The sequence below is a fragment of the Zootoca vivipara genome, chromosome 14 (assembly GCF_965207765.1).
Source record: "Zootoca vivipara chromosome 14, rZooViv2.hap1.1, whole genome shotgun sequence".
NCBI classification, from domain to species: Eukaryota; Metazoa; Chordata; class Lepidosauria; order Squamata; family Lacertidae; genus Zootoca; species Zootoca vivipara.
In genome coordinates this window covers 16,437,840-16,462,469 of record NC_142597.1, presented here as the reverse complement: position 1 = coordinate 16,462,469, position 24,630 = coordinate 16,437,840, and the positions used below count along the sequence as shown (strand labels likewise).

General features: G+C 50.2%; 1 protein-coding gene across 2 annotated transcripts; it reads left to right on the top strand.

Annotated features, from left to right (window-relative positions):
- Positions 1-1,663: 1,663 nt before the first annotated feature.
- On the top strand, positions 1,664-23,784 carry TMPRSS13 (transmembrane serine protease 13). Of its 2 annotated transcripts, XM_088658063.1 has the most exons (14): positions 1,664-1,870; positions 5,751-5,931; positions 6,727-6,837; positions 12,002-12,124; positions 12,343-12,472; positions 13,229-13,321; positions 16,111-16,154; positions 17,888-18,047; positions 18,153-18,206; positions 18,619-18,794; positions 18,923-19,021; positions 19,176-19,318; positions 20,287-20,439; positions 21,703-21,868. In XM_088658063.1, the coding sequence occupies exons 1-14, from the start codon at positions 1,847-1,849 to the stop codon at positions 21,721-21,723; spliced, it is 1,512 nt and encodes a 503-aa protein (XP_088514189.1). In that variant the 5' UTR covers positions 1,664-1,846; the 3' UTR covers positions 21,724-21,868. The 2 variants fall into 2 exon arrangements, with proteins under 2 accessions (XP_088514189.1, XP_034994909.2); XM_035139018.3 differs by lacking the exon at positions 18,153-18,206 and having other exon boundaries at positions 1,704-1,870; positions 21,703-23,784.
- The last annotated feature ends 846 nt before the right edge of the window (positions 23,785-24,630 follow it).

The window sequence follows — 24,630 nt, the reverse complement described above, 5'->3', positions numbered from 1 at the left end:
TTTTGAAAGCCATGCAAGGATTTTTTTTAAAAAAAAGAGGTGGAGTATATATTCCTCAAATATAACAAATATTAATGAATACATGTGTGGATACATCTGGATTCATGCCCCTCCCTCTTCTAAAGGCTGAGGGTGGGTAACAGTGATCCTTCTCCCCAGGGCCAGCCCTATGGCAAGGCTGGGTGGCGCAGGGCGCCAGGGGGCGCCGCGCTGCGACGCCCGCCAGACAGCCGCACTGGGAAACGGGGTGAGGGTTGGGCGCCGGAGGGATCTTCGCACCACGGCGCCAGGGCACCAGATATGCTTAAGACAGCCCTGCTTCTCCCCAAGACTCACACAGGAATCGAGTGTGTGCAAAGCAGACGTCCCTTCTCAACCTCCCATGCCCAGTTTGCAATCTGCGTTTCCATCTTTTCCCCATGGTTTCCTCACCCTGGAGCCACACTCAGCTCATCCTGCCCCTTGAACCTCCTTCCCCCACCCCCAATTGAAGAAGACAGTCTGGCTGAATCAAACTGCTCTGGGGAGCCCAGTGTCTGTCGAAAGGCAGAATTGAATGAGACCAAGGGATCCAAACTCCCAGCCTTGGGGGTCACTGCTGACTCACTCTGCCTTAGCACAAATACAGATTCACACACATGTACGTACGTACAGTACAGACATGCACACACCTGTCCTGAAATCAGGGGGGGATGCTGAGCTTTTGCCTGCTGCTGCCTTTGGGTGCTGGCCAGGTGATAGGACAGCAGCGCAGAGACTAAGTGAACAAAAGTTTTGGAATGTTGTAAGGGGCTTGCATCTTTGCTGGGGATGCAATGGCTAAAAAGAAGAAGAAGAAGAACCCAAAGGGAAAGAGTTCCTGCGAGAAGTGAGGTTACAGGGAACCAGGCAGAGAGCCTTCTCGGTAGTGGCACCCGCCCTGTGGAACGCCCTCCCATCAGATGTCAATGAAATAAATAACAATCTGACTTTTAGAAGACATCTGAAGGCAGCCCTGTTTAGGGAAGTTTTTTAATGTTTAAATGTTTTATTCTGTTTTTAGTCCTCTGTTGGGAGCTGCCCAGAGTGGCAGGGTATAAAATAAATAAATAAATAAATAAATAAATAAATAAATAAAGAATTCATTCATTCATTCATTCATTCATTCTGTGTGCTGTTAATGGCAATTGAGAGGCTTCCAGAGGTCAGAAGCAGCTTCCAATGAAATTCTGCTCCCCAGCAGGACCCAGACCTGGGTGGTTTCCCCAGCCAGGTAATTTGTCTCTCTGCTACTCCTTCCAAATGACACTCTGTTGTCTCTCCTGAGTCAAGGAAAACCATCTCCTCCCCTGCTCCTGATGATGACCTCAAGTGGGTGGGGCTCCCCAATACTGCCTGCCTGCCTGCCTGCGAAGGCTCTTTAAAGGTCTAAGGCTAGGCAGGCTCCAGGCTCAAAGAGCTAATGGGGCGGTCAGTGTGATGCCTCCCTAGCTGGGTTTCAAGGGTCACTTCTCTGTGCCGGGAAGGAGCTGTCCCAGTGGGAGCCCATCCCAGCACACCTCCCAGCTGCCTCCAGGAATCTGGCAGGGAAGCAACACAGAGCTGAGCAGCAGTGCTTCAGGTTGGTCCAGTTTCTTCCCTGGATTCCATCTGTGGTTGCCACACAGCTAACAGGGAGTGAGCTAAGCAGGCAGGCAGGCCTGACGGACGGACGGACAGACTCCCCATTTGGAACAGTCACCACTCCGTTGGGTTGGCTGGTATCCACAGCCCAAGAGTGAGCAGGAAGAGCGAACCACCCTTGGTAGTTCGCCATGGGTACTGGGAGGTGGCAGTGACCCAGAGCTCCTGGCAGAGAGAAGAGGCCATGGAAGGGAGACCACCGTGCCTGGTAAGTCAACAGAGGAGGAGATGAAGGGGCCTTGATGTGGTGTGGAGGTCATAGGGTGGGGGGCAGAGACTGATTGAAACAGCCTGGAGGTGGGGGGAGGTGGACTTGAGCCTTGTCCTGAGAATCCCAGCTGGGCAAAAAGACCTCACTTGTGGGGCTGACAAAACAGACAAGGCTGCTCCCCCTATCCTGATACTTCCTTGTTTTCTATGTGTTGGGAATCCCTTCCTCGCAGCCTCAGCACCACCAGCTGGCATCCTGGGGCAGTTGCTGGGGATATACCTGTATCCTGAAGTTGAAAACCAGATACTGCCCAGCCCTACTTGTTTTCTTAGCCCAATGTGCAATATTCTTTGCAAGCTCTTCTTCCTAAGACTGAACCTCAAGCTCCCTTCGTTACCAAAGCCCATTGCTCCTTACAGTATCCTGGGGGAGATGCTGCGCAATCTCCCCACCCCCTACTACTTTCTGGCAACTTTTCAGACCTGCCAGGCCAGGAGCCAAAGCATCCTGGTGCTCTCCTCTGCCCCCTTTTCATGTTTGGTCAACAGCCACTGTTTGGTCAACAGCCACTGTTTTCCTCTTCCCGGAGCTGAATAATCAGGATTGCTGCTGCGGGTGGTGGTAAAAGTGCAGGACTTCAGGGTAGCTGTCCTGAGGCTGGTGTGGTGCTTGCAGATGGTTTGGGGCAGCTGCAAGGAGAACCCCAAGGTGCTTGCATTGGTAGGTGGGCCTCATGGATGGGGGCTTCTTCCCCCTGCCTCCCAATTAGACCAAAGGATGTGGGTGGGGGTCTGTGCCAAATATCTAATTGCCCTCTTTCTGCTGTGACCAGGGGTGCAAGCAATTCACACCCTTTTTTAGGAGGAGGGAAGCAGTTCAGCCTGGGTGTGTGTCCATGTCTGCTTATATATATTTAGCCCCACAACTCAGTGGAAGCCTCTGCACACTGACTTCATGTTGCTCAGCACCTTTTAGGATCAGCCCAAAGATCCTAGACCTGAAAATCCACCAGAACTTCAAGTATTGATGCACAGGAAACAGGTCTTTGGAAGCTGTGCTGACAGTCAGAAGGCAGTTTCTATCTGGCCCTCTGACAAAAGCTTAGAAATCAGAAAGGTCTGGCTGTGCCTCCTTTGCCTTGAGGAGGAACTATTTCCCCTTGGAGAAATAGCCAGTTCCCTGTTCTTCTGCCTCTTCTTTGACATGAGGGCTGCCTTTCCCTATACATTACATTGATGACTGAGAAGCCCCCTTGGAGCTCGTCAGGACCCAACCAAAGCTTGCATTGGGGCCAAAAAGGAGATGGGATGACACAGGAGGTCTGGGGCTGGGTCCCTCGGCCATTTCATTTCCCCTTAAAAACAGTAATGGGAGAGAGACCCTACAAACTGAATTGCAGCAGTGACATAGGAGTGTGGGAGTGAAACCTCCTCCTCCCTCTCATTTCACCACCCACAACACCAGGCTTATAAGCCCCACAGCAGGACTAGCAGCAGCTTGTGGAAAAGATGATGGTGATCCAGTTAATAAGGTTGTTAGTGAATCAGAGAGAGAGAATTTTCCACCTGGTTGTGACATGATGGCCCAGCAGCATTCCATGGCCCTGGGAGGCATCTCTGCATTTAGAAAAGTGCCAGGTTGGAACTGGGATCATCGTTTCTCAGTCACTGCTGGTCACCTGCTCCCTGCACTACCAGAGTTGCTGCAGGGCCAAGGGGTAGAATTGCAGATCGTTTCGGCTGGGGGCACATGTTGGAGTCATTCAGCAAAATCCCTGAATCTGAATCCTGACCTGGATAACTGAGCTTTCTGCCCCAAGAATGAGTTTCAAAGCTTTACTGCAGAACAGTCTTAAAAGTAGTTACATATAAACATTACTAAGAACAGAATACAAAGTAACACATTGCACTCACTACATTAAACTTTTATATTTCTAACAGCATGAACAGAACAGCCCATAAGCCTCCCGGCCTAGGAAGTCAAATGACAGCAGAGGGCCAATTGGGTGCCACTGTCAGCTATAAATACTCCCAGATCTGCTTCCTCTGTCTTGACAACTTGGCCTTGAGTGAGCCTACGGGGTCCTGACCCTGTGTGAGTAGACATTTCTGACTTTGGACTCTTCCAGATGACCTGTACATGAAGCATCTATTTGCCCTGGTTTGTTTGCATAAAGCTAATGCAGTTGTTAGACTACTGTTAGATCCACGCAATCCATTGAAAGTACCCTTACAACACTTTAACAGCCATGGCTTCCCTCAAAGAATCCTGGGAACTGTAGTTTGCTAAGGGTGTGGGCTTCATAGATCCACCATCCTTAACAAACTACAATCCCCAGGATTCTCCAAGACTGTTAAAGTGATATAAGAATATTTTGAATAGATGATGTGGATGTGGACTTAGTCTGGTTGAGCCTTCCCTATGATTTGTTATACAACAGCTGGCATTTATCCTGAATTCATCCTTTGCTTGCAGGGTGTCTCTACATTCAATCACCCCACATTTCCAGTGCTTTTCACTGTCACTTTCCAAACTGCAAAAAGTTCGATGCTTTCTTGAAGTGGATTTTCTGTGCTAGAGTGACAGAGCCCCTTAATTCACTTTAACTGTGCAAACCTAAAGTTCCCATACACATTTGAATCCCTCCTGGAAAGGTAACAGGCTGGAGGCACCCCAGGCTTCTTGCTCGAGACCTGCCCGCCTTTGCCCACAAGGAAGACAGTAGCAAGCAGATGCAAATAATTGGTCCTTGGCTATTATAGGTGTGTTCCCAAAGCAAAGGTTGGGGCAGCCACTGCCTTTCCAGGGAAGGAAGTGCATGAACTGAAGTACCCAATCCCCCCTCCCTTGGTTGCTCAAACAGATACTAATGATTGACTCAACAAGGTGGCCTCATTGAGGGGGAGCCATCTTCAGTAACTAGATGCACACACACACAGGTCACACCAGAATCGATCAGGTGACTTCTTTGCAAAGATGCCCTGTGTTCCCATCCCTTGAAGAAGCAGCTTAAGAAAACATTTCTGGAGGTCCCTGTGCAGCCTGGACTCCTGGCCTAAGCACTTAAAAGATTTTGGTGCCCCCATATATGTCTAATTCAAAATATAAACAATAATAAACCATAAAATTTAATTTAATTTTTCAAAATGAAACCTGCAGCGAGATGGAAAATAATGTTTATTTTTGTACACTTTCACTTTATTTATATTGGGGGGGGTATTCTCCTACTTTTTTCTAATTGCAAAGTCTTTGATCAGATCCTCAAAACCAATCTTACACAACACATCTGCTTCTATACTTAGTAGAGATAAGGAATCCAGCCTGCCTTGTTGCATAGTCATTCTGTTGGGATTTTTAAATATACTTCAAGTGAGAAAATGAATGCTCAGCTGGATAATTTATGACCATTAATGCTAAAAATCTGGCAATGGTGGTGCCTCCCCCTTCCCTTGATGCCCTAAGCATGTGCTTATTTTGCTTAATGGTTAATCCAGCCCTGCCCCTCACCTCACTTTGTGGGCAGGCAGGTCCTGCAATGGAGGCATCTCTGCTTTGATGCTTCTCTACTAGCCTTCAAGGTCAGACCTACTAAAAATGGTGGGATTTCTCCATTGCTATTGATGAACATTAAGAGCTGAGCATAGGAAGCTGAGTATATGTCAGAACATTCAGTATTCTATACACTGATTGGCAGTGCAGAATTACAGACAGTGGACAATCTTAGCCCCACCTGGAGATGCCAGAGATTGAAGCTGGGACCTTCTCCAACATGAGTGAGGCCTCAGTCATGTTGACCTTTGGCTCCTTCAGAGAAATAGCTATTATCCGAAACCCTTTTCAGAACCCTTTATTCAGTCTGAACCCTTTTTACCTGCAGGAAACTCCAACCGTGCATCATGCCAACCTGAATCCCAGCCCTTGTGCCCCATCATCTGTCCTGCCCATCGTGGCCCAACCTCCCCCACCAGAAGAGACCATTCGAGGAGTTGCCTTCAGACCCTACCCTACAGACTCCAGACTGGGTCCTGTGCCCTGCATGGCTCGTGAGAGCTCAAGGGGTAAGATGGAGGGTGGGGTGGGGGAGAATGAAGCCACCTGATGGAAGGTGGAGGAGTCTGGATGGTATATCCCAGGCAGGACTGGCAGAGTCAAGAACACCTGCACTTTTCAAATGGCTAATGGAGAAAGGCAAAGTGTTAACTCATCCCCTCCTCTTCTTGACTTCTGAGATTTCAGGGTAACGCAACTGAGAAGGAAGAAATGAGCACAGTCAGGGGATGGAAGGAAGCAGGTCTCCCCAAGAATGAGGAACCTAATTGGCCTTCAGAAATTAATACAGAAACAAAGACTATAAATCCTGCTTTCCTGACAGTGGATTGGTGTAAAGATTTTAAAACGGTGCTAGTTAATACGAGTTTGGCTTTTAAAAAAAAGCTTGCAAAATGTCTTCTTGGAAAATCTAATTCTGTTGTCCAGGAGAGATGAGTGAAAAGCTTAACATATATTTTGGGCTCTGCTTGAGCCTTAGACTATTGAAATTTCTTGATTAGTAATTGTGGGCAGAAGGATGGACACCATATCTTTGTTGAATATTGTAAAAGGAGTTCTACATTTAAATTTACAAATGATAAGGGAGGAATGGTCCAGGCTTTAGCCAAAGGAGACAAATTAATTTAGCATGATGCTCCTTGCAACTCAGTTTTGCTTGGACATGTGAGTCTGGTTTTCTGTAATGGAGTCTCTCTCCCCAAATTTCCTTCTGTGGTGCAGACTTAACCATAGCAAAGCTGGATGTTTTTAGGGGTACTTCATAATTGTAACCAATCTGGGTTTTTTTCTTTCTCCAACCACAGCCTCCTCCACTCCAACATTCAAGGCATCTTGGAGGATGGGCCAGAAGAGGTTGGCCCTCATTGTCTGCATCTCAATCCTCATTGTGCTTCTGATGGCCCTCATTCTGCTATGTGAGTCCTTCTCCTCTCGTTTGTGGTGTGGAAGGAACGTGTCTCTGCTCTTCCTTCATTCCTGGGAATGAACATCCTGCTTGAAGAAGAGGGCAGATCTCATACAATTTATGGGATATTTTTTAAAAATATCCCTGAATATATTTTCCCTCAAATTCATATTGGGGCAATCAAAATATTACAAAACAGAGTGCGAGCTTTTGAGATCTCCAGACCTGAGGCTAGATGGCAAACGAACTGGGGAGAGAGAGAACTTTTGGGGCTTATGTTGAAGCTATGGAGTCTCCATCTGGCTGCAGTCTTAAAACAGAGTGGGGGAAGGATGGAGAAGACATTCAAGTGAGGTTGTTTTAGGTGCTAGGCAGGCATCGGGTTTTACCAGAGAGCCTTGGGAAGAAGAAATACACAGTGGCTGATTCCCCCCATCTCTGGAACTACAAAAACCAGCTGTAGTTACCTATTTCTCTGTGTGTCCTTAGGCAGAACACACAGGGGCCTTGAGAGGTAGAGAAGTCCTGTCTTCTCATATTTTTTTATTTTGAGAAATCAGGTTGTTTAGGTTTACATATATTATTTCCCCTCTAACGTTTATTTTTTTGGGGGGGTGGGGATGAATTTACAGAATCTTTTCTTTCCAAACCTCTAGTCTACCACCCCAAATTGTTTGGACTACAACTCCCATCAGTCCCAGCTAGCATAGCCATTCTGCCTGGGGATTATGGGAGTTGTAGTCTGAAATATCTGGATTTTGCCAGATGGGGGAGGTTGTTTTGGTATGTGTTTGTGTGTAGAAGTTTCTGTTCTCTCTCTCCTGGGGTGCTGTTTGGGTGTGAGAGTAAATAACTAATCACAGTATGACAAGGAGGGACTGAGCCAGAAACCAAATACTTGGCTGAGGGGCCTGTACAGGTGAAACTCGGAAAATTAGAATATCGTCGAAAAGTGCTTTTATTTCAGTAATGCTACTTATTATTTTCTATTTTTTCTTTTAATTTTTACAAATGCTTTCTTTTGGAAATTCCACAGTAATAAAACAAATAGTTACAATAATACAAAAATAAACATCACTATTACATTTCATTAATTACATTCCATTTATAATTGACCCGCCTAACGACAAATAATTACAATTACAACAAATAAAGGCTTGATATATCTAGCTTTGCATGTCATGTATCTATCTCATATATTGGTTTCACCTTTTAAGTTGCATTACTGAAATAAATGCACTTTTCGACGATATTCTAATTTTTCAAGTTTCACCTGTATGTGCTGCAGCATCAGAAGACACACAACAACCCAAGGGTCATCTCGCCTTCCTTCTGCTGCAGGGCAGGAAACATGACAGATACCCTGGTGGGTGGGTAAATGTGGCCCTTGGGGTTCTTCCATCTGTTTTGAAGAGCTGAGAGTCCTGTGGCTCATGGGAGGGCCCTGCTGTCCCTTACACCTGCGTGAGTTCTTCTTCCTTGCTCCTCTTTCACGTTCTTCAGACTATGTACCCACCATACGTTTGAAGTACATGACCTCCCCCAAAGAATTATGGGAACTGTAGTTTGTTAAAGGTTCTGGGCATTGTAGCTCTGCGGGAATGAACTAAAGTTCACAGGATTCTTTGGGGGAAGTCATGTGTTTTAAATGTATGGTGTGTATACGCAGCCCAAGAGGCTTACCTGTTGCAATTTTAAAATGAGGAAGCAACGCAAAGGCAACAAGCAGTTTGAACAGGCAAATAAATGCAAATGACATGGTGTTACTGGCTGCCCCATTTTTCAGGATTCTGACTCTGGCAAGCCTGTCTTGAGAACTCCCCGCCCAGTTTTAGATGTGACCTGGATTCATGGCTCCTCCCTTCCTTTGAAAATTGGCTGAGAGCCCACATTTCCTCACAAGGACACACTGGCTGGAGCCTTCTTCTCTTTCTCTTCTGTTTCGGAGTCAACAGTTCGGAAGGGAGAGGAGAGAAGTTGGGGGAGCAGCTGCAGGCCAGGCTCTCTTTCCTTGGCATTCATCCCATCCTCCTTCTGCTGGATGGCCACAAGAGGGTGGCTCCTAAGGCTGCCCATTTGTTGATCTTCTCAGCAAGTTATGCATGCTGTGGCCAGGGGCGTACCCAGGATCAAGACTAGGGGGGGCAAGCCATGGTTGTTCAAGGGCGGGGCCAAGGCACGGGAGGGGAGGGGGCACAAAGTGGGAATGTGGGCGGTGCTACAGGGCCAGCGCGCCCGACGACTCGGCGGCGGCTGCAGCCGCTAAATGAACCCCCTAAACTCTCTCACACGAAATTCCCCTGCTCTGAAGCAGGGTCGTCTCTAGGCCCGGGCCCGGTGGCACAGGGCGCCAGGCCACCAGGGGTGCCAGTGTGCCCGCTTAGAGGCGCGGCAGAGGCCGCCCCAGGCGCGCCTCTCAGCTGTTCAGCGGCTTCAGGCTGCTTTCCGGAGGCGCGCGGGCCTGGGGCCGCCTCCGCCGCGTACAGGGGCGTCGCAACAGGGGGCGGGCAGCACCCCCTGCCCCAGGGCCAGCCCTACGGCCAGGCTGGGTTGCGCAGGGCTCTGGCCCTCCAGGTGGCAGCCGTGCAGTGAGCTGCGCCCGCCGCGCCGGGAAACGGGGCAGGGTGGGGGTACCAGAGGGATCCATCACACCACAGTGACAGTGCGCCAGGTATGCTTAAGATGGCCCTGCTCTGAAGACACCGCTCCCATCCATTTACGGCTAGCCACCCCCCTGAAAAAACCCCTTTGGGCCCCGCTTTCCCTCCTCCAGGTCCCCCCAAAGCCTTGCCAGTTCCCACCCTATATATCTGGGATGGGGAAGGAGCTCAGAGGTCTGCTAGTCCTGGGGGGCCATCCCCCCGTGGCCTGGGAGGATACTGGGGACCCCCCCTGCCAAGCTGAGATCCTCAAAGAAGAAGAAGAAGCTGCCACTGCCGCCTCCCCATCGCAAGGGAGCAAAAGATGGGAAAGGTGGGGTGGCGCAGCGCAGGCGAGAGAGCCCCCCAAAGCTGTGACCCTACGGCGGTGGCAGCGGCTCCCCCGCCCTCAATGCCCCTCTCTCGGCAGGGGCAGCAATGGAGAGCGGCTGAGGGGGGGCGCATTGCAAAGAAGGAAACAGCAGCCAATGCCCGGAGAGGGCAATGCACGCAGGGGGAGCGGAGAGCTGTGCCGCCCCCCAAGGCAGCTCCTTTCCTATTGCTGGGGGTGGGGGGGCAGCGAGGAAGGGTTACTGCCACTGGGCTACTCCTGCCGCCGGCAATCCGGCGCAAACACCCACCGAGGCTGAACTGGCTCCTGTCGGTGCACTTCCTCTCCCGGCCCAGGAGGAGTCTCAGTAGCAACTCCTAACTCAGGGGGGGGGTAGGGAGGTGCGGAGGGGGGAAGGGGGCGATTCCCAGCCCGCGATGCCAACGATCGCAGTGCAGCCTACCGGGAGGTAGAGCGCGGCAGCGGCTGCAACCAATGCAGGGAGCCGCGTCTCCTTCGCTTGCCAGCCCAGCAGAACTCTTAAGCAGGAGAGGTTGCCGCCCGGCAGGGCTTTCCATTGGGAGGCGCGAAGGCTTTAGTGGGTGGGAATTGGTGCAAATGTAGGCAGGGCAGGCTGAGAGGAGGAGCCGCCGCCGAGGAGCCGCGGAGTCGCGGCACCAGCAGCGTTTCCTCCCCCCTCCCCTCCCGTGTCAGCAAGCAGGGCGCCTGCGCAGGGTATTTGCTTCCCTAGTCGGGCCCGTGGTTTGGCCTTCTAGGGGGGGCAGCTGCACCCCCCTGCCCCATGCTGGGTACACCCATGGCTGTGGCAACTGACTTTCCATGCTTCAGACTAGGGTCCCACACTTGTTGTGTGCGCACACCCCACTGTGTTCTACTCCCATTCCATACCATGGCATAGCCATCTGTACAGGAAAGGGAGTGGCTGTCACCTGATCAGTGTGGCTTTAGCAGTGCAGGTTTTTAAAAAGAAAAACATTTTTGGACATTGTACATAAAAGGATTTTTCATTTAAGCGCTATTACTGAGTTGTTGTTTTTCTAATATAGGTGTTTTGGCACTCATTAAAATATGAGGAGGCTGTCACTCCTAAAATGGTGCTAATTGGGAAATATTTTTGTAATTATTAAAAAAAAAACCCTAAAATGTTTCCATTTGAGCTCCACTGCATGAATCTTTTTTTATAGGCAAAACAAAAACAAACAAACATTTTAGCATAAGGTCAGGTTCAAAAAACCTGTGCCGCAAAAATGGCACTGACCAGGAAGGTAATTGTGAAAGTGATGTGTTGGGCTCTCCTGCCCAGCACATATGTCACAAGGCAGTAAGCACAGCGCGAAAGTCAGTGCTATTGTTCTAGAAAAAGTTCTGCAGGAACTTGCCACGAACACTTCTCTTGTTCTCTTATAATGGCAATAGTGCTCACCTGCGAGGTGCTGGAACTGAGTCCCAGTGAGTCCCAGCTGCAAAAAAAAGCCTTGGCCAAAGGCGATCCACACTTGTATAGATTATGCTTTTGTTTCCTTCACCTATATTTTTAAGCAGAATTTTCTGCAAGCTAATGAACATGAGAGGAGCACAAGGATAGCATTGGGGGAACTTCCAGTATTGGATACAGTAAATGCCAGTTGCTGGGAATTAGAAGGGGAGAGAGGACTGCCGTGGCTCTCAGATCCTGCATAAAGTTGACCGTTGCCATAGACCGGTTGGGCCTTGGGCCTGATGCAGCTGCAGGGCTCTTTTCACCTTCCCAATTACCTTTTGATGATTTTATCACGCAGGTGCCTTGTTGTTGTTTTTTAAAATGAACCGAGTGTGGTCAGCATCTAATATAGAAGCACTTTTGGTGTCATTTAGTTTATGAGGGATCGCCATGCTCACTTTGACCACAACTCAGTGTGTGGGAAGAGTGTCCTCGTTATCCTCGGGAGGTCACGAGGATCACGAAGGGCAGCAGCCCTGACAAGGGAGGCGGTGTTTTCTGAAGGCTTGGAATTCCCTTTAGGGCATAACAGCTTCCCTCTGCTGGTTGCTGGAGCTTTCCTGACACCTGGTGGACAAAGAACACGGGCGCGTAAACCCAGATAAACTTCGAAGCCGAGACAATCTGTCAAATGCAGCTCAGCTAAAAGAAAAGGCGGTGGGAATCATTAATCTCTCTCCCCCTCTCTCTCCGCCCCTCGCAGTCTTGTTCTGGCGCTCTGGCACCGGCATCGTCTACAAGGAGCCGGCCGAGAAATGCGACAGCCACGCGGTGCGCTGCAATGGGGTCGCCGAATGCTCTCAGCGGAGCGACGAGCTGGACTGCGGTAATGCCTTCCCCGGGGGTGCGAAGGGAGGGTTGGGGGGGCGACCTGGGGAGCCGGGGCCGGGCAAGTGCTCGCCGGGTCGGGAAAGGAGGCCTCGGCCGGGTCGCCTGCTTACTCCAGCGAGCAAGGCGCTCGAAGCGTTGCCACCGCAGGGCTAAGTCTTCCTCCTCCTCTTCTTCCTCGTGGTCCTCACTGGCTCCTCCTCTCCGGCTCTGCAGTGCGCTTCGCCGGGAACGAGTCCTTTCTCCAGGTCTACTCGGGGCCCCAGAAGCGGTGGCTGCCCGTGTGCAGCAAAGACTGGACAGATGATTTATCCAGGAAGACCTGCCAGCAACTCGGATTCATCAAGTAAGTCCTGGGTGGGGGCGGCGTGCCCCAGCAAGCAGGCAGGCAGGCAGGAGCGCAGACCAGCAGGCAACCCTCCTCCTCTTCGGGTAGTTTCCAGAACATCTGCCGCCAGGCGCCTCCTCGCTGCCACCCCACAGGGAGGGTGTGTGGCTTACCTGCTTCTCCCAGCAAAAAAGGAGATCAAAGGGTCGCTGCCTTATGAGGAATGGTTGAAGGAGCTGGGTATGTTTAGCCTGGAAAGGGGGAGCAAGTTCGTTTCTTCCTGCTCTGGAAGGTAGGACTCGAACCAATGGCTTCAAGTTACAAGAAAGGAGATTCCAACTAAGCATATGAAAAAACTTTCTGACAGTAAGAGCTGTTCGACAGTGGAACAGTCTCCCTCAGGAGGTGGTGGAGTCTCCTTCCTTGGAGGTTTTTAAGCAGAGGCTGGATGACCCTGGATGCTTCAGTTGAGATTCCTGCACTGCAGGGGTTTGGACTAGATGACCCTCGGGGTCCCTTCCATCTCTACAATTCTGTGATTCTGTGTGGGGCGCCCCCTCTCTCAGGCAGTGGAGGCCCAGGTGGGGGTGACATCCCTCTGCTGCCCTCAGAGGCAGCCCCTGCTAGACACCCCTCCACCTTCCATCTCATCCACATGTGCCCCTTCCACTGCCTCTGTTTAGTACAAACACATGCTGGGGCTGCCCCAAGATAGGCCTTGTGCCCTAAAGGTCGGCTCTTGCATCCTGAACACGGCCTCCTTTGTCTCCCCAGTGCCTCTCTAACAGATTATGCCCCTCTCTCGTGGTCTGGGAACAGCTTCACAGCCGGAGAAATGAACAGCACAATCCAGCAGAGCCTCAGCAGGTAAGGGAGCAAGGGGTGGCCTTTGGAAAGGGGAGAGGGCAGCCCTTTCCTCCTATCAGTGAGATTCTGGGACAGGGTAGCAGCCCCTTGCTAAGCTTGGTAGGCTGTTATTGATTGCCCCTTTGTAGACTGGCGGTGGGGCTGCACTGGCCCCTCTCCAATCCTGGGGCCTGCCCAGGAGATGTTCGTGCCTGAGGCAAAGGTCTAGATATTGCAACTCCCACCCTCCATCCCCACCCCATTTCTGATACAGAATCCAACCAAACTGGCTGTTGAATCTTCTTTCAACACTGGAGAAGAGGCCATGCCCTCCACTGCACCTGAGGGCAGGAAGTGAGCTTAGGGGATGCAGAACTGACTCTGTGGTACACACAGCTCTTTCTCCACCAGCTCATTGTCACTTTCCAGCATCTGCCGCTTGAGTCAGGTGTGTCCCCATACTAAATGATAGGACTGGCTCTGCTATTGTCATAAACAAACTGTGACAGATCCCAGTGACTATTTCTAGAACAGGTATCCCCAAACTAAGCCCCGGGGGCCGGATGCGGCCCAATCGCCTTCTAAATCCGGCCTGCGGACGGTCTGGGAATCAGCATGTTTTTACATGAGTAGAATGTGTCCTTTTATTTAAAATGCATCTCTGGGTTATTTGTGGGGCATAGGAATCCGTTCATATCCCCCCCAAAAAAATATAGTCCGCCCCCCCACAAGGTCTGAGGGACAGTGGACTGGCCCCCTGCTGAAAAAGTTTGCTGACCCCTGTTCTAGAAGCTTGTATTAGGGGGCATGGTTTGACTAAAATTTGGGTGAGTCAGGGGATGGGGCTTGTAGATTTCATTAAATGCATCTACACACACACACCGCACACACATAATTTAAGCATTGCATTGGTGGGGGGAGAGGGATTACTAGAATGAGTACGATTCCAGCTTCTTCCCTCTCTTGCTTGCCTAGCCAGAATGCCAAGGGCTGCATCCTTCCATTGCCACAAATCCACCCCAAATCCAGGTATCCTTAGATCTTCCTGCCATACAACAACTCATCATGCAATCCTGGATGGGCCTCTTCCTGCAGGGAAGTTCAGTACAAGAGTACCCTCTAGTTGAAGGTGTCCCAACTGGGTTGCAATCATACTTCGACATGGAACCCGCAGGCCATACACTGCCTTGCTGCATGTGCAGGATGGTGTTGGTGCAGCGAGGCAAAATATTGATGCCCACACCTTCCTTCCCAAAGCTAGGAAAGTGTTAACTAGCCTTTAAGGAGTTTGGAGGACTCTAGGACCCTGTCGGAGCTCTCACCCTTCCTTTACAAAGTCCAGTGACTCACTTAACTGGCTTTGGGAAGGCAGTGCAAGGGCTGGGTGTGTGGGGGTCAAATGTTGCAGAGGGTGCCAAAAAAGGCCTTGAGGGCCACATATTGGATCACCCTGCTATAGTGGAAAGTATCAAGGAAAAACACCCCACCGTCCCCCACTGTCCAAGACCCTGGACAGCTGCTTGGCTACGTGAATGAATGTACTGATCTGGTCTGGTCTAGGGCACCTTCCTGTGTGTTGGTTCCAGACTTCCCGTCATGCTTAACCATCAATTCTTCATGACTAACTTAAGTCCCATGATCTTCCTTGGGTCTATTCTACATGTGTCTGGAATCTGAATCTAACCCTAAATTACATGATTTCTGTGTGGTTATCATATATAGTCTTGTGTTATTTTTGAAAATTGTTTAAATGGTGTGTGTGTGTGTGTGTGTGTGTGTGTGTGTGTGTGTGTGTGTGTGTGTACAGAAAGATCCCTCAGATTTGTGTCTCTCTCAGGCCACATTACAAAGATGTTGTTAGCTGGAGCTGTGAATTTCACAGGAGATCAGTTTACCATGTGCTTCCTGACTTGGTGCCATCTGCTATGCAAAATTATTCAAGGCATTACTTCCCTTTAAAGAACATAATCCCTAACATCAAAGGAGCTGTGAGAGATGAGACTTTTCACACCTTAAAATGTGTGAGTTCCAGAACATAAATTAACAATTATTGCTTAACTGAGTGTTTTGTTGACCCCACCTCCCAAGACAGGGGAGGCAATTTGTTGGCTAGAGTCTGCCCCTCTGAACTGCAATGAGGAAATGGCCATTTCAAGGGCTCACCTGATACATATTGGAGCATGTGAGGTTGCCATCCCACAACTCTTATAAATGTGCTTTATTTAGCTAAGAACTAGAAATGGCAAAAGAACTCCAGCTAAATCTGCCAGGATTATTATATGTTGACTGGGGCCCCTTAACCCTCGAAAAGTCTGGTTTAAGAGAGTCAGTGGAACCATGAAAAATGCTGAGAAGCGAGGTGGCTCAAATCCTCCCTTAGCCAAGGAGGCCTTGAGAAAGCCACTGTCTCTTAGATTAAACTGCTGGGAGGATAACACAAAGTTGGGGAAACTCACCTGATGGATGAGGCACTCCTTTCTCCCCTTGGCATCGGCCTTTGCCTGGGCACTGTTTGGATCATTGATTCCCTGGACTGTCTAGCACAGGAATGGAGATCCCTTTCCATGCCTGTTCTAGCCAAGCCTGCTTATTCTGGGCACACAGGTGCTCAGAAAGCCCATTTGTGGTTCAGGAGGAATGTGGTCCTTCCTGGCACATGTGTAAGTTAGGTGGCTGGCTGGCTGGTTCCTGGAGACATGATCCTACTGCACCTCGATTCTCTTAGCCAGGAGGTCACATTGTGTTGACTCTGCAGCCTGCTGGACCCATCCTCTGAAACCTAACAGAGTCTGTTTTCATCTCTCCTGAAGGTCCCAATGTGGCACTGGAAAGTATGTTTCCCTCCGATGCACAAGTAAGGAGACTTTGCTATTATATAGGTGGGAGGGGAGGTAGGTGGGGAGGGTCCCCTCCTGGATCTTATGTTATTTCCATTGCTATACCCAAGAGACTGAGCTGTGAGCTACCCTGAAGTGATCCCTGCCTGACCATACATTGCCCAGTCCCATTATTATTATTATTATTATTATTATTATTATTATTATTATTATTATTATTTATACCCCGCCCATCTGGCTGGGTTTCCCCCACCACTCTGGGCGGCTTCCAACAAATAGCAAAATACATTAAAATATCACAGATTAAAAACTTCCCTAAACAGGGCTGCCTTTAGGTGTTTTCTAAATGTCAGGTAGTTGTTTATCTCCTTGACCTCCAATGGGAGGGCGTTCCACAGGGCGGGCGCCACTACCGAAAAGGCCCTCTGCCTGCTTCTTTGTAGCTTTGCTTCTCGCAGTGAGGGAACCACCAGAAGACCCTCGGCACTAGATCTCAGTGTCCGGGCTAAACGATGGGGGTGAAGATGCTCCTTCAGGTATACAGGACCAAGGCCGTTTAGGGCTTTAAAGGTCAGTACCAACACCTTGAATTGTGCTCGGAAACGTACTGGGAGCCAGTGTAGATCTCTCAGGACTGGTGTTATGTGGTCCCGGCGGCTGCTCCCAGTCACTAGTCTAGCTGCCGCATTCTGGATTAATTGCAGTTTCCGGGTCACCATCCATACCATCACCCCTTTGAATAGAAGTTCTTCCCTCTCCACCCCTAAATAATAATAATAATAATAATAATAATAATAATAATAATAATAATATATTTATTATTTATACCCCACCCATCTGGCTGGGTTTCCCCAGCCACTCTGGGCGGCTTCCAACCGAATATTAAAAACAGTACAGCATCAAACATTAAAAACTTCCCTAAACAGGGCCGCCTTCAGCTCTCTTCTGAAAGTAGTTACTTATTGCCCTGACATCTGCTGGGAGGGCGTTCCACAGGGCGGGTGCCAGTACCGAGAAGGCCCTCTGTCTGGTTCCCTGTAACCTCACTTCTCGCAACGAGGGAACCGCCACAAGGCCCTCAGTGCTGGATCTCAGTGTCCGGGCTGAATGGTGGGGGTGGAGACGCTCCTTCAGGTATACAGGACCGAGGCCGTTTAGGGCTTTAAAGGTCAGCACCAACACTTTGAATTGTGCTCGGAAACGTACTGGAAACACAGAAGCACCATGGGCCCAGCACAGCAGAGATGTGTAAGTGAGAAATAGGAGCCTCCAGTGGTGGATGGTCTATTAGGGCAAATACTCACCTTGGTCACCCTCACCACCTACTTATGTACCTGTCTTCTCATATGCAGCCCAGAGAGTGGGCCTGGCTTTGAGCTTCCTCCTCCTTGGTCTCCGTGTTGCTATTGTGAAACTCATCTGGGAGGGGGAGGGGGATGGAGACAAAACTAGCACCCATTGCTCTGCCTCTCTGCCTGTCATTGTCTCCATCTACTGCTTCCCAGTCCCAGGAAAGTCCCTGCATGGGCCAAGAGAGGGGAAGAGAATGCCATGGGAGTGGCACATCACTAGAGAGAGAGGGCAGGAGGGGAAGAGTTAAAGGAAGCTTTGGGTGATGCAACGGAACTGTGCAATGCCAGATCTCAGCATGGCATATTTTGGGCACAAGCTCTCCTGGGGCACAAGAGTTCTCTGCTTGCCCTTCCAATGCTACAATTCTATGATTCTTGGATGTCTTCTCTCCCTGTAGACTGCGGGCAAACAATGTCTGGCCGCATTGTTGAAGGCAACGAAACAACAATCAACAAGTGGCCTTGGCAAGTGAGCCTGCACTATGGGTCGATTCATATCTGTGGAGGGACCATCATCGACCCACAGTGGGTCCTCACAGCAGCTCACTGCTTCTTCATGTAAGTGGCATCCCTGGCCAAAACTTGCGAGGTGGGGGCTGGGTTGGAGGGTTGCATCAGCAGGGGGAAATTGACCTTCTGGGTTTCCACTGTGGCTACGTGTAGTTCTGAAGGATACCATGGCAGGCTGGAAGGAAGTCCAGGAGGTCCAGGAAGGAAGTGAGTGGACCATCTGCTCTGTCATCCCATCCCTGATGCCTACTCCACCTGTTATTGCAAGGCAGGAGATGCCATGGCCACTTCCCTGGACAGGTCACCCCACTCCACTCTCTTCCTCATCCCCCCCCCCCGGTTTGCTTGCAGCTTCCTCCCAACTGCAACGTAAGCCCCACCAGCCCCTGCCCTGTCCTTTTTGGCCCCTGCCTCCCCTCCATGCCTCTCTTTCTGATAAAGTAGCTGCATCACCTGGCACCCGGTCCTGATCCAAAGCACATTCTCCCTCTCACATGCACCCCTGTCACACATAATTTATGTTCTGAGCACACGTTCGTGCTGAGGAAGATGGCTTTGGGCAAAAGCAGAAGTGACTCTGCCCTAACTTGTGTGGCATTTCATCCTTTGGGCCTCTAAGGAATAGTGTGAAGATCCTGGACCAGTGGAAGGTGTATGCTGGGGCCTCAAACCTGAAGCACCTGCCTACCGCGGGCATCCCTGTTTCACACATCATCATCAATGCCAAATACGATGATGATCATGATGACTTTGACATTGCGCTGCTGAAGCTCTCGAGGCCTCTGACCTTATCAGGTAAAGCTCCCTAACTGTATGCTGCCACATCTCACCTCCCTGCCTTCCTGGTGCTGAGGTCCCTTGGTGAAACAAGCCCACAGCCTCCCCCTCAAGGGGAAACTAATCTCTCTCTCTTTCTGCTTCAGCCAATGTCCGCCCAGCCTGCCTCCCCATGTTTGATCAGAAGTTCAAGCCTGGGAGGACCTGCTACATCACAGGCTATGGCAAGACAAACGAGAATGAAGGTAAATTGGGGTGGGGGTTCTTCATCTGATGGGTTGTAGAACTGCAGCTTGAGGGGTGCAGAGGACGCCAAGCCAGCTGCAGAGCAAACTCCAACAGGAGGTGCTGGTGTGCCCAGGAGAGCTCCTTCATCTCATCATGGTCTGCTTATTTCAGAGAATACATCACCAAAGTTGCGGGAGGCAGAGGTGAAGATAATTGACTACAGACTCTGCAACAGCCAGAATGTCTATGACCACTACCTGACCCCACAGATGATGTGTGCTGGGTACTTGAAAGGGGGAAGAGATGCTTGCCAGGTGAGAATGGTATTTTGCTGAAAGAAGGCAAGGGGGTGTGATTTCAAGAGTACCCATGGGCCCTCAGGTTGGTCATCCCCCATCCTCTTCTCACTGGTGCCAGAAGTCAAGTGCCAAATGCCATGGGGCTGAGGTGGGTGCACTGAGCACCAAGTGGAGTGCTTTGACCAGAGGTGTCAAGCGTGGAGAGTACCCTTCTCCCTTCTGTAGCTTCACAGATAAGAATTAACAAGCAGTTGATAGATTTATAGTCCTTTTATTACAGCATCATGTTGCAAGCACAAACACGCAACTCTCTGCAAGGAGATCAGTTGCCTACTCTGAATCCGACTTCCGCAGCAAGGAGCACACCAATGGGAAGTTCCTCCCCATCTCTGCCTCCTTTGTTCTCTGTGCGGACCTTCAAGTCTGTGGGGAGGAGGGGTCTCTCACACACTCAATTGATGTGTCTTCCAGCTGCCCCCTCCCTTTATCTCGTTGCTGGGTAACTCCTCCCTAAGCTGTTTAGCTTCTGTGTCTGCCTCTCTCTCTGCTTCTGAAAATGCTGGAGGCAGGGGGTGGGGGCGAATATTCCCCCTCCTCTTCTGTGAGGAGTGATCTGCCTGCGACTGCATTCCCCAATCTTCAGTTCCAGACCATTCCCTGACATGAGGTGTCCCTAAGAGGCTGTGCTTTCTGGGGATGGAGGGCTCAATAAATTACAAGTCCTGTCCAGCTCTTTAAAATGTTGGGACAGGTGATCTACCTGCTGTGTTGCCATGAGGAGAGGTTATGCCCAGGGCACACATCCTGTCATAAACTCTAGGCCTGCAGTGGAAAGTCCCCCTTTGTGGTGCCTTCATGGGCCTTGCTCACAAGCCACTGTAGCCGACATCTCCTGGGGGACCCAAATGTCAGGTGGCTTCTGCTCCACCCCTCTCCAGCCTCTGGTTCCATCTTGCCCCACTGACCTTCTCTCTCTGCCCCAGGGTGACAGTGGAGGCCCCCTGGTCTGTAATGACAGCTCCCGTTGGTACTTGGCTGGCATCACCAGTTGGGGGACTGGCTGTGGCCAGAAGAACAAGCCTGGTGTCTACACGAAGGTCACAAAGCTGCTTAGCTGGATTTACAGCAAAATGGAGGTAAGGGAGCATGTGAGGAGCCTGCTGGGGGCCGGCTGACTTCTTTTAGCTTAGGAGACTGGCAGGCAGACCACAGGTGGGGAGGTGCTGGAAATGTTTCTTCAATGCTCTGCTAAAAGATCAGAGGTTTGTCCAGCAAACATACCTCTTAGTGGAGGGAAGCACATCCTTGATTCATTGCAACTTCTAGGTCATATTATGGGGACAGGTCTGAAATAGCTAGTGCTAAAGCCATTCTTCACCCACCTTCTGCCCTACAAATGTGGACAGACATGGGCGTAGTCAGGATTTTTTTTAGAGGGGGGCAGGCATTATGTTGGGAGGAAGAACTGAGTTATTGGCAACGCAATTGGTTAGTTAAGTATTTTTAATTGATTTAATTGATTTTAATAATATTTAATTGATTTAGGGTGGGGCAGCTGCCCCCCTGGCTACGCCCATGTGGACAGAAACTGATATTTGCAACTGAATGCATCTCCTTTTCATTGCCCTGAAGAAGATGCCCTGGGGAGTTCAAAAGTGTGGGAGTGTTGTGGATAGTAGGAGAGGATATATTGATTAAATATTATCCTCCCTCACTCATGCTAGTGAGTCAGTAGCAGACTAAATTCCCCAGTATGTTGCAGGAAGCAAGTTGGTAGATTCATTTGAATCTCTTTACTTAAGCAATCCGATCTGACTTGTCCAGATTGGGTTTGTTCCTGGTAAATACCCTTTGTTACCTCTTAGAAAGAATAAAGACACAACAGTCTTTTCTTAAAAGTAACAAGAAGTTTACTTACATTCAGTTCACAGGATGATCCTGAAGACAGGCGTTAGCTATTAGTTACAGAACAGTGTTTGAGTTCATCCCATATGGGAATGAGCCCATGTGCTGCTGGCTGAGAGCCAGCACACAGCAAAAGCATCAAGATGGAATAAAACAAAGAAGAAGAAAGAGGAAGGTGGCTGCGTGACCAACCCTTTTATGGGGTCTCCAAGGGTCATTCTCATCTACCTGGTCACATGCAGGGGGAGGATGCTCCAGACCAGGTATGACAGGAAGTCCTCCTGGCTGGAGCAACATCCCCATGTGTCCACTCTGGGCAAACAGGAAGTGTTGTACTTGACTGCTTATGTTAGATCTCATTAAAGCTTGCACATTCCAGAGTAGCAGAAGTTCAGTCTGGCAGCAGGTGCCCCTTTCTCGCTTTCCCCCAGTTGTGGGGATGAAGCAGCTGCTTTCCGTGGGCTCATTTCATTCCTACATTCCTTCCATTCCAGAGCCAGAGCCAGACTGACTGAGAAAAGAAGGGCCTCTTCTGCCCCCAGCACCACATCTGTCTTCCCATGGAAAGGTCCTCATGGAGGCTGGGGTGGCCAGATGCATTGTCCTGCTCATGGGCCATCAGGATGACTGTGTGGCAAAGGACAACCTTTTCTCCTCCCCTCTTCTGGTACTTCTGGGCTGCTGCTGCTGCTGTTGCTGTCAGTGCCTCTTGGACTCTGGCTTGTGCCTCTGGGGGCTGATGCAACTGATGTTGGGCCTGGAATGGAGCATTTGGGAGGAGTGTGGAGTGTGATTATGTCCTCCCCAGAGAAGCAGCTGCGCTCAAGCTCTGGAACTGCTCTTGGGATCAGGTTGCATTGGCTAAAAGAGAACAGACTACTTCTCAGTGTTTAAGCTTGCCTGTTTGTGCAGTTTGGACCAGGAATGGATTGGATAGGTCCTTGCACTTGGAAATAGGGCAGAAGAGGAGCCCTTGTGGCATCTTTGGCTGCTGCATCTCTGCCTCCTTTGCATTTTAGAATCAGCCTGGCTACATCACAAGACCTTGGAAGCTAAGCCCACCTACCCACTCAGCCTCCCTCACTGGGAAGTCCTCAGGGCACAGCTAAGAAACGCTTCAGCCTTAGATATATCCATGCCACTGACCCACTCTGGGGAACTGGGCCCCACCAGTGATCCTATGTGGGGAGAGTGGCAAGCTGCAGAAGGGTGCCTCTCAGTCCCCAAACTGTGGCAGCCTGCTGTGGGAACAAGCCTCTTCTCTGCCCTTCTCCAACCCTTTTAAACAACACACCCTTGTGGGAGGAACTGCCTCCTTTGCTCTGGCACAATGGCTTCCTATGGGGCATTTCCATTTGCAATGTCAAGTGAGATGCAGGCCATTGGTCTACCTCGCTCTGTACTGTCTGCTTGACTGGCAGTAGTAATAGCCCCACCTCCTGAAACTTCAGGTGTGGCATTTTCTTAGCCAGGCCCCCTGGAACTTCCACCTACAGCATGTGAAGCAGGTGCTCTACCACTTAGTTATGACCTCTCCCTTTGAGGTAGACCATGGTAGCGAAGCTGCCTTCTTATAGTGCAGAGAGTTTCTTATCTGTGTCTGCTGCCAGTAGCCAAGCGCCCAGCCACCAACTGTGTATGATTTGCCTATTGGCAAAGGCAGCTGTTTTGCCACATCAGCGTCATAGTTCTTCGAGCAGAAATGCGCATAATCGGTATGTGGCAATAATAAGTTTTCTAACAGGAGATGCAGTGGCATAGCGTGGAGGGGGCACAGGAGCGGTCGTCCTGGGTGCATAACTGTTAGGGTGTGCTTTCATCACTGGGCTCTGTTGACTGTCTCCTCTATGCAAACGAGGAGTGACCTCTCCAGACAACAAAACAGCTCTTCTTATCTCTGCAGCTGAGATCTCTTGGGTGATGCATGTGGGCGGCATTAGGCAGCTGAATGTGCATGTGTACTCCACCTGCTTCCCTCCCATCCCTCATGTGGCCCTGGGCACTAGCAACCCATGCTATGCCACTGAGGTGGTGTGAAGAGGAGCCAGCTTTAGTACTGTGCCTGCCCCAAAGAACCGGGGCTGTTAGGGGGCTCCTCATGCAGCAACATGTATTCAGTGCTCTTTAAAGACCACACCCCATGCCACAATTGCCTCTAATGTTTATACACATTTCAACATTAGCCTGATAGTAACTGTTGGGCAATTATTTCTCCTGAAATCGCATTTCTGTAGCTCCTGGGTTTAGACTTTGTCCTGATGTTGGAGGGAGAGCCATTTCTCCTGATCTTAGGGCGCAGGATGATGTACAGGGTGACCTTGCCCATCAAATACAGAACCCAGGGCTTTCCAGATACATCTGGGTGCTCACAAGCAGAGCTTGATGATTAGCCCCCTGCATCTGGTTCTACCGGTAGGAGGTAAGTTCCTCTCACTACAAAGGCTCAACCTAGCTGTTCGGGGAAACAACTGTAGATAGACCTCTCCTCCACAGGGTTGCCTGATCCTCATTTAAAGCCACCCAAGCTGGTGGTTTTTGCCACTTCTTGTGAAAATGAATTATATTATTTAATTATGTGTTGTTTGAGGAAATTCTTTTGCTTGTCCTCTCAATCAATTACATTGTATAAACCAGAGTTCTGGGCTTTGCATTTGAAAAATGCTCTCCTGGTCGGTTTACACTTCATCCTATAGATGGACAATCCATTAACCAGAGGTGTCTTTCCTGCAAGCAGCTTCCTCCCCAAGAGACTGCATCCCCCCCCCCACTCCCTACAGAAGCCAAACAATTACTGGGGTAGGCTCCTAAAAGACCATTCTCCAGCAGTGCAAGGTCAGCAGGATTCCTAGGCTTAGAAGCTGTTGGGCATCCATCTGGCAACCCTTAGAGCCACCTGTTTTTTTAAAGGAAGAAGAGGGGGAGGCAATGAATGCCCCCAAGGAAGGGAGGGCAAGTAGGATGTGCAGGGAGAGGAAACACCCTCCTGGTATTCTTGGACTCCAACTCCCATCAGCCTGTCAGGCAGCCCAATGGTCAGGGAGGAGCAACAACAAGTTCACCGCCCCTCTGCTAGAGGTAGTGTGTGGCTGTGTGTGATGTTGACGCACCTTGGTCTTGAATGCAAATCTCGAAAGAGCCTGGTCAGGAACAGGGAAGCCAATCAGCTCAGGATTTGCCCAGTTGATGCAGCAGCAGTTGTACTAGCCCCCAAAGGGCCTATGCATTTTCCACATTGGTACGCATTGCTTCAATATTGAGCTGCCAGAGCTCAGCACCTGCTGCTCCTGCTCGGCCCCTAGAAAGCTGCTACAGCTGGACAGCAGGGAGTGGGCAAGGCAGGGCCTCCTGTTTCTCTTCTTGGGGAAGAGGCGGAGAATCGCATTGTCTTCTGTCCCCGACGGAAAACCAGGCTGCCTTACTGG

Excerpts from the sequence above, each read along its gene's own strand:
- TMPRSS13 (XM_088658063.1), top strand. The coding sequence starts at position 1,847 with ATGGAAGGGAGACCACCGTGCCTG. Across the intron at positions 1,871-5,750 it reads AAGGGAGACCACCGTGCCTG|GAAACTCCAACCGTGCATCA; the intron begins GTAAGTCAACAG and ends TTTTACCTGCAG. Across the intron at positions 16,155-17,887 it reads TGTTTCCCTCCGATGCACAA|ACTGCGGGCAAACAATGTCT; the intron begins GTAAGGAGACTT and ends CTCTCCCTGTAG.